The 9,682-nt window shown below is 42.6% G+C and overlaps 2 protein-coding genes across 2 annotated transcripts; one reads left to right on the top strand and one right to left on the bottom strand.

The window, feature by feature from the left end:
* Positions 1-1,836: 1,836 nt before the first annotated feature.
* Positions 1,837-2,400, bottom strand: Smp_163390 (hypothetical protein; the record flags this gene model as incomplete). Its single annotated transcript, XM_018792184.1, has 1 exon — positions 1,837-2,400. One exon carries the CDS (start codon positions 2,398-2,400, stop codon positions 1,837-1,839), a length of 564 nt encoding a protein of 187 aa, XP_018644301.1.
* A 6,404-nt stretch (positions 2,401-8,804) lies between these two features.
* On the top strand, positions 8,805-8,990 carry Smp_205680 (unnamed protein product; the record flags this gene model as incomplete). The annotated part of the gene is made up of 1 exon (XM_018792185.1): positions 8,805-8,990. The coding sequence occupies one exon, from the start codon at positions 8,805-8,807 to the stop codon at positions 8,988-8,990; it is 186 nt and encodes a 61-aa protein (XP_018644763.1).
* Positions 8,991-9,682: the final 692 nt, after the last annotated feature.

Raw genomic sequence — 9,682 nt, forward strand, 5'->3', positions numbered from 1 at the left:
ACGTGATCTGGTACACCAAGCCAATATATTGTGAGTCTGTTCCATTTTGGGATATTATTATTCATTGTTATTCTTTATTTGAATTTTATATATTGTGGCATACTTCTTTTCGCGAATTTTTTTTCCGGATATATTTTAATTAGACATTTTTCGTTCCCTATATTATTATGACGGAACACTCACCTAAGGTTCTTAAGTTAAAGTCTATTCCCCCTATTTCGATTCAGTTAACGCCATTTCGGCCCGACAATACCGAGTCCTGGTTCTGCTGCGCAGAAGCTGATTTTTACAAGCACGGAATCACGGACTCGCGCACACGTTTCCTCGCGGTAGTTAAGGCGTTACCGTTTCGTGCCTATAGGTAACCCTCGTGCTATTGATAGAAGAAACCAGAGAAGTAGTGAATAGGTCTTTATTTCGATCTTCGCGCAGTCACAGTGGAGCGTGGGATTATCTGTTCAGACAAACAAAGGCTCTCAACATTCCATATAAGATAGTAGGGAATATAACGCTTACAAAAGGTAAGGAAGTGAATGAATGCTTGAACAATACTGTTTTAGCATATGCTTGGTTGTTTGGGGTCAACTCTTAACCAACCAACCTGAGCTGTTACATTAGCTTCCCCCTAGAATCGACTTCCGTAGGAACGTCGGTTCGATTAACCTATCTATCGATAACACCTTCGTTCTATTTCTCATCCCAAGGCGAAATTATCAACTCGCTCACTATTTGACTTACAATCAGTTACGACTAACGCTTTCAATGATAGTCCATGGATGTCTCTTCATTTACCAGCTTGTCAACTTTGTAGCATGTGATCTTTTCTACAACTATCGCTGACGGTTTGCTACGTGCTTTCAAGAGAAAGTGTGAGAATGTGGAATAAGAATATCTGAGGAAGTGTCGCGTTTCTCAGGCCGAATGGCATGCGTATAAACTCGAATAAGCCAAAGGGTGTTGTAATAGCTGTCTTGGGGATATCTTCATCCGCCACTGGGATATTGTGATATGCCCTGACTAAGTCAATTTTAGTGAATATGTTCATACACTGTAAACCGTTTGTGAAATCTTGGATATGCGGTATTGGGTACCTATCTGGTACGGTTTGACGGTTGAGGGCTCTGTAATCCCCGCACGGTCGCCAGTCACCTTCATTTTTCTTTGGGACCATATGCAAAGGGGATGCCCATTGACTATCAGAGGGACGGATAATACCCAGTTGTAGCATATAATCAAACTCGGCCCTAGCGATTTTGAGCTTATCTGGTGCTAGTCTCCTGGGTTTTGCAAAAACCGGTGCACCTTCGGTTTTGATAGTGTGACTTACTTTTAGTTTGTCTTTAGAAGGCTGTGGGTTTGGTTTAGTTAAGTTTGGAAATTCCGCGAGTATATCTTGGAATTTCGCCGTTGTTACTGGAGGAGTTTGAATCAAGTTAAGAGAGCTGATGTGACTTTCTTTGCCTTTTGTGTAATACGAAGTTTCTTTTAGTGTTAATCGCCGTCACTTGGTGTCAACTAGAAATTTGTATCTCTCTAGAAAGTCCATCCCCAGTATTGACAGATCTAAGTCGGCTACCGTGAAAACCCAAGGGAATTGCCTCCTGAACCCCAAATCTAGGGTTAAGCTTTTCTGCCCAAATGTCGCAATTTTAGTTTTATTTGCAGCTTGAAGTGTAATTGATGATGTTTCTCGACTAATCTCAGTTTTATTTTGAGGGATGATGCTAAGAGCAGCGCCAGTATCCACCAAGAAATTCAAGCCAGAGTTTCTGTCTCTAACATAAAACAAGCGACTGTTTAGGCGCCCCTCCTCAGTCGTCGCGACCTGGGGAGGGGTTACTCGTTTCCCGCTGTCTTAGAATTATGCTTAGGCCAGGCGCATGGTTGCATGCACTTGGTTGAGTTGACACCAAACTTCCAGTGGTACCAACAAAACTGCCCAGGTTGTCTGGACATTTGTGACCTGTTTTGTGACTTGGATCGTGGTCGTTGTGGTGACCTGCTCCTGTTTCTATGACCCATTTGCATTCTGGTGACAGCCTCAGTGAGACTCTTAACACTCGCAATGAGTCCTTCTATGACGGGGTCTTTTGCTGATTCTACTTTTTGTGTGTGATTTATTGTGCCTGGTCCAGTTGGAGGACCTCTCTCCATTATTCTATCGGCTATACGCGCTAAATGAGATAATGAGGTTTCAGGATCTTGTGCATCCAAACAGTGTTGGACGTAGCATGGGAGAGCTTGTATCCATCCTTGTTTTAGGACTGCTTCACCCACTGTGTTATCACCCATTAACACTTGGAGGTGACGCAAAAACTGTGACGGCGACCGATCACCTAGTGTTTCACCTTGAAAAAGTCTTTGGATTCTTTGACTATCTGATAATGATAAACGGTTCATTATCTCTCGTATTAAGATGGTGTATGGTTGTGGTGATGGTGGATCTAAAATCAAGTCACGGACTTCTTTGGCGACTGAAGGAGGAAGGATAGAACACAAGTCTCTATAGCGAATCCCTTCAGATTTGATATTGTGTCTTGTGAAATAATGCTCTAGTTGAGCAAACCACAACTCAGGATCACTACGATCAAATTCTGGAAGTCGGGATTTCGTAGTTATAACAGTGTCCATCACCACTGGTGACAAATCCTCCAGATTATGGGTTTCTATTGAGTCTGACATGAGTTATGTGACAAATACAGCGATAAAGTTAGCACGAAAAATGGTTACTATAACACGAATAACTTAAGATAATACGGAATAAACTAGTTATATACTCAACTTAGTTTACGGATAATCAGGTCTACTTTTACGATTAAGTAAAAAAAAAGATTAATAACAGAAATGAGGTTAAATTGTGTTCAAAAAGGGCTCACCACTTTCGTGCCTATAGGTAACCCTCGTGCTATTGATAGAAGAAACCAGAGAAGTAGTGAATAGGTCTTTATTTCGATCTTCGCGCAGTCACAGTGGAGCGTGGGATTATCTGTTCAGACAAACAAAGGCTCTCAACATTCCATATAAGATAGTAGGGAATATAACGCTTACAAAAGGTAAGGAAGTGAATGAATGCTTGAACAATACTGTTTTAGCATATGCTTGGTTGTTTGGGGTCAACTCTTAACCAACCAACCTGAGCTGTTACAACCGCGCGAGTTTAACAGGTACGTAACACCTAGTATGTTTACCAGTGATGTTCCCGAACCTTACGAAACTCTCAAATGTTCGATTCTCAAACGTGGAGACCTAACCGACCGACAACGGTTAGACTAACTCTTCCATAACATCGACTTGCATCTGGGTTCTGCGACAGACATGTTGCTTAGAATGAGAGAGGTTATCGGCCAACGAACATTCGATGATGGCCTATTCAGACAACTTTTCTTGTCTAAACATCCTCATCAGGTGCAGGCAGTGCTCGTCTCATTTCAAAACAACGCCATAGATGAGCTGGCTGCATCTGCCGACCGAATCTTAGAAATCACTAAATCTTCTAAGGCCGAGGTCTTTTCCGTCATAGAAAAACCTCAAACGACCCCGAATGACATTATCGAACTATGTCATACACTGACACGCTATCTTAGGTTTCGTAATGACCGTAGTTGGTCAAAATCCTCACGTAGGAGCGTTTCACGTAAGAGATCTGTCTCTCGTGGTCGAGAGACAGACAACCCCGACTGGTGCTGGTATCACAACCAGTACGGTAAATCCTCTAGAAATTGCAGGAAGCCCTGCAATTACCCGAAGTCTAAGGCGACTGACAGGAATAAGATTTCGGGAAATTTTCAAGCCGGCACGCGTTAACGGCAACCGTAGCCGGCGAACACAGCCGTCTGTTATACGTCACGGATGTGGCTACGAAAGTTCGTTACCTCGTCGACACCGGCGCAGAAGTTAGCGTTCTTCCAGCAAATCCCGACGACAGACTTCGCGAGTCTGTTTTAAGTTTACAGGCGGCAAACGGAAAGCCGATCGCTACTTACGGTAAAAGGTACATCTACCTTAACGTGGGTTTACGCAAACTCATACACTGGATTTTCGTTGTTGCAGATGTCTCTATGCCAATCATTGGTATAGATCTGTTACAATACCACAATCTACTCATCGACACACGCTCACGAAGGTTAATAGACGGAAACACTAAGTTATCCGTTTGCGTAACTCCTTGTTCTGGTTGCAGGTTATCTCCAGTCACGATTGAGCACACCATAGACCCTTTGTACCAATCAGTACTCGAAAAATACCCCGGGATATACCGATTACAATTGAAATTGCCTTGTGTAACCAGCAATGTTACACATCATATCTCGACTACAGGACCACCTGTATTCTCGAAAGCCCGCCGACTCGCTCCCGAAAAACTTAGGTTAGCCGAAAACGAATTCGACCATATGATAGACTTAGGGATAATTCGACCATCGAATAGTCCATGGGCATCCCCATTGCACATGGTCCCTAAAAAGGACAGCAATGATTGGCGGCCAACTGGTGATTATCGGCGTCTGAATGCAAAAACCATTCCCGATCGTTACCCGCTGCCTCATATTCACGATTTGACAGCTACCTTGAAAGGTACAACTGTTCAAAAATCGACTTAGTTGAGGCCTATAACCAAATACAGATGGCACCTGACGACGTTCCTAAAACCGCCATCATCACTCCCTTCGGTCTTTACGAATTCTTGCGAATGCCTTTTGGTTTAAGAAATGCGGCCCAAACCTTCCAAAGGTTTATAGACGACGTCTTCCGAGGTCTCAACTTCGTACATGCATATGTTGATGACTGTCTAATAGCAAGTCCGGACAGAGAATCGCATCTCAAGCATCTGGACATTGTTTTTGATCGACCCCAAAGGCATGGCATTACTGTCAACATTCAGAAATGCCAAATCGGAACTAACTCCTTAGACTTCTTAGGACACACTATTGATGCCCAAGGCATCCGACCCCTTAGGAGCAAAGTGGCGACCATTCTGGATTACCCAGAACCGACCACGATCAAGCAGTTACGAACTTTTAACGGACTCGTAAGTTTCTATAGACGGTTCATACCTAAATGCGCGTCCCTTGTGAGACCGTTAACCGATCAGCTTCGTGGAAATGCGAAATCAATTAGTTTAGACGACACAGCCCGTAAAGCATTCTCCACAGTTAAGGAACACATCGCTAAGGCAACCCTGCTTGCTCATCAGGACACTCAAGCGCCCATTAGTATCGCCGTAGACGCATCCGACTCAGCAATCGGAGCAGTCTTACAACAATGGGTTAACAACTCGTGGCAACCTCTAGGATTTTTCTCGAGACGGTTGTTAGACGCGGAATCTAGGTACAGCACGTTCGGTAGGGAACTCCTAGCTATGTATTGTGCTGTACGGCATTTTCAACATTCCATCGAAGGAAGAGAATTCACGCTTTTTACCGATCACAAACCTCTTACCTTCTCTTTAAGTTCATCTTCAGACAAGTACTCACCGTGAGAGTCTCGACAACTCGACTACATTTCGCAGTTTACTTCAGACATACAACATATTTCTGGAGCAAACAATGTAGTCGCAGACGCCTTGTCTCGAATTAGCTCCTTGAACAGTTTCCAAGGAATCGACCTTCTTAAACTCGCTCAGCTTCAAAAAGAAGACATTGATCTTCAGCATGAGTTATCCTCGACAACTCTTAAACTAAGTACTAAGCAGATGGGAACAGGTAAGGAAACCTTACTCTGTGACACATCTACAGGTAGGGATCGTCAAATTGTGCCAAAACATTATCGCCGCAACGTCTTCAATACGTTGCACAATCTTTCTCATCCAGGTGCTCGTGCAACAGTCAAACTTATAGCCGAACGCTTTTGCTGGCCTGGTATGAATAAAGACGTGAGGGAGTGGGCACGCTCCTGTGTTAGCTGTCAGAAATCTAAGGTCGTAAGACACAACAAATGTCCCTTAGGCTCTTTCAGGACCCCTGACGCTCGTTTCGACCACGTCCATCTAGATTTGGTAGGACCCTTACCCCACTCGAACGGATACTCATATCTCCTAACATGCGTGGACCGTTTTACTCGATGGCCAGAAGCAGTACCGATTAAGGACATTACTGCTGAAACCGTGGCCCGCGCTTTCGTCGAACGATGGGTAGCAAGTTTCGGCTGCCCTTCCACAATCACTACAGACCGCGGACGCCAGCTCGAATCTGGACTTTTCTGTTGTCTGACCTCACTATTAGGAATCACGCGCTTCCGAACGACCGCCTACCACCCACAAGCAAACGGGTTGGTAGAACGTTTTCATCGACAACTAAAAGCCTCATTATCAGCTTCAAACGTTTCACAGTGGACAGACGCTCTTCCACTCGTCTTGCTAGGTATCCGCAATGCAGTGAAAGCTGACATTGGATACACTGCATCTCAACTCGTTTACGGAACGACACTCCGACTCCCAGGAGATATCGTGGATCCCTCAGCTTCTTCATTGAACATGGATCTAAACTGTTACACGAGTAGGCTTACAAACGCAATGCGTTCAGTTAAACCTGCTCACACTCGACCTCAATCAACTGATGTTTTCGTTCAACCCGAATTACGACATAGTACACACGTCTTCGTTCGTCGAGACTCACATCGACGACCCCTCGAATCAGCATACGAAGGACCCTTCAAAGTTCTTCAACGCGAACCTAAGTACTATGTAGTCGATAAGAACGGTACGAACGATAGCATCAGTATCGGCCGACTCAAAGCAGCGTACTTAGAAGGAAACCCTAGCTACGTCGATTTTCCTTCGGTACAATCGTACGACACGGCTCCTACACTCGTAGTACCCTACACGACAGCCGACACACAACTTGATACTTCGTCAACGTCGATAGATAAACCTAAAACAACGCGTTCTGGAAGACGAGTAAGATTTCCAGAACATCTTAACGACTATTGCACGTAGGACATAAGCTTTATCTTGAATTACCCTTACATAGTTTATTATAAAAAATTTTTTCAATATGCCAATTTTTTTATTTATATAAAAAACAAAGCATTTTTGTTTTCTTTGAGCGTATATATATTTTTTTATATATAAAAAAAACCGAAAAAAAACCCAAAAAAACCCGTTTTTTTCCGATCGCTTTTACGCTGCTTGTAAGTGTATTAGTTTATTCATTTTTTTTTCCCGCTCATCTTGTGTTCTCACGCAAGTACGAGTGTATTTTCGACATGCACTCACACGTTCTATTTTTCCTCTTTTCCAGGACGGCTGGAAAAGAACGACGAAGTTTCGCAAGGAACCGGAATTTTTCATTGTACTATATTTCTTTATTGCTATGTTGTACATTTTGGTCCCATAGTTTAAGAAAAGACGACCAGACACTGCTAAGCGAAGCAAGCTATCAGAAGAGTGTTTACCAACGACAAACTCGTTGGGTTTAAACTTCTGGCTGGTCACGTCTTAGGGGCATCACTACCTCACTAGGGGGGGAGTGATCTGTAGCTGTAAATAATTCCCCAAAATCAATAGCTCATTAAGTGTTCGACATTGGATGCTGACCACGTTGTTTAAGTGGACTTGTTTAGCTGAAGGCTTTCGGTCATGCATCCGTACCAGATCACGTTTCAACACGGCGTGGGACATAGCTCCTACGTTACAACAGCCAGTTAAGAACGAAGTCTCTCGATATATTGGTAACGAATCAAATATATTTTTCCTGCCTCTTCTCGTCTGACTTCTGGTTTCTATTTGACTGGGAACGAACGATTATAGAAGAAACTATTGGTTGCTAGTTGTAAAACTAGAATATCCGTTGTATCCTCAGCATAATCAGCAACCTCAACAAAGTTGATTACCTGAATCGTGGAGCTGCTGTGTGACGAGAGCCTAGCTAAAATGAATTAATATTCCCCGATGAATTGAAGTATTAGAAGTGACCTGATCACAGTTTTCGGATTGCTGAAAACCTTTCACCTGACATACGTTTACTTTTCTGGTCTTTCGAATTTACTTCATAATATTTCACAAGTAGAGAACGAATTACTTATCGGTTGACTTTCGACTTTCCTATCGAATCATCAGCGAATGGAACTCCTTAAATGAACACGTGGTTGTGGTTCTATCTGCCGACACGTATAGAATCAAATTAGGTTAATTGAGAAACATATGTAGGCAGGACTAATTTGAGCCACCTAACCTTCATCCCTACCGCACTTGAAACGGCAGGTAATCAGCTGCTGTAAACACGAGTGAGTTCTTCACCTTCAGGTCAGTTGCCGAGTCCATGAAAATGAGGTTTCTCAACATCTTAAAACTCACACTAGTCGCAGATGACAAGAAGAGTTAAACTATAGTAAAGTGACGACCTTAAGATATTTCCGGGACGACCTTGATGACTTTTGTTCAAAAATAGCCAGTCAGAATGCAACTTACATATAAGAGCTCTAATGCATAGATGGATGATGTGGATATAAGGGATTAGGAGTTTTAATACTATGAATGAACTTGATAGCGGTGCATTCCTATAGTTTATACTGTAAATCGTACTACTTTAATTCAGCTATGCCATAACTCATAATTATGAGTTAACCCATGGGTTAAGTTTAAGTAACATGTAGGCGGACAAGAGTTAATTAAAGGGGATATTCGGTGGAGAAGTAGGAGGGAACTACAGGCGAACGTGAGCCAAAGTCACATTTTACACTTGTCATGATGAAATAGTAGTGCGAAACCTCCCTCTTGTTGTCGCTTATGTTTAAAGTTTCTCTAAATCGTCTTCTTTTCCTCTGTGTAACCGGATTTAAGGAGGAAAACTGGCACTCCCTCTTTACTTATGCTATCCCCCTTCATCCTCCGGAGTTCGTCTCTATTTCCCCTTTATTGGTTGCTTGCAAGGTGTATGGGCTTACACTCTTTAAATCCTAAATTCGAACCCTTAATCTTTCAGACCTTACCTTGTTGTCCTAAAACTCCTACAGCAAAGATCCTAACCCTTAAACGCTCATACACTAGCGCCTAGCCCTATAGGACTGTAGAACTCCTTAAGCCTAGATCCTAACTCTATTAATAGGGTCAGTACAATTAAATCAGCTTCTACAGTTCATTCCACAAACATGTCACCATCCGATCCTTTCAAGATACGAAATAAAATGAAAGTCATGGGTCTCAACTACAAGGCCTAGGCTTTAATATTCTTTCATGAAGTTAGTTAACGTACTAGCAGGAATCATTTTAACGCGTCTAGCTGTTAGTTAGGGATTTCACAGGACTAAATATCAAATGCATGCAAAGTTGGAACCAGCTGAATAAAAATCGTGGGCTCTTTCCATATTTTGTTTTGAGTTCACCCTCGCATTTCGGTCCATGTTTTATTCGGACTTACTTCAGCGGGTTATCCCACTGTTTTTCCATAACCGATATTGTTATTCAGTTCGTAATAGGATATTCCGGATTAAGTCTTGTTTGAATGTTGAGCATCTTTATTTTATACTCACTTTACACTCGTTATTGACAGTAACTATGTTCGCGACATAAAATAAGCCACAAACATGAAACGCTGTTTTGGTTGGGTGACTGATAAAAAAGAACCTTCTGATTTTTTCGATTCTCTTGGATGAATTGTGCATACATACTGCTTTTGTGTGCTATTTGCTTTCCTTGTAGACGACCTATAAGCGTATACTTAGGAATGATCCTAACACATAGTGATGA

This window comes from Schistosoma mansoni (assembly GCF_000237925.1).
Source record: "Schistosoma mansoni, WGS project CABG00000000 data, supercontig 0534, strain Puerto Rico, whole genome shotgun sequence".
In the NCBI taxonomy this organism is placed as follows: Eukaryota; Metazoa; Platyhelminthes; class Trematoda; order Strigeidida; family Schistosomatidae; genus Schistosoma; species Schistosoma mansoni.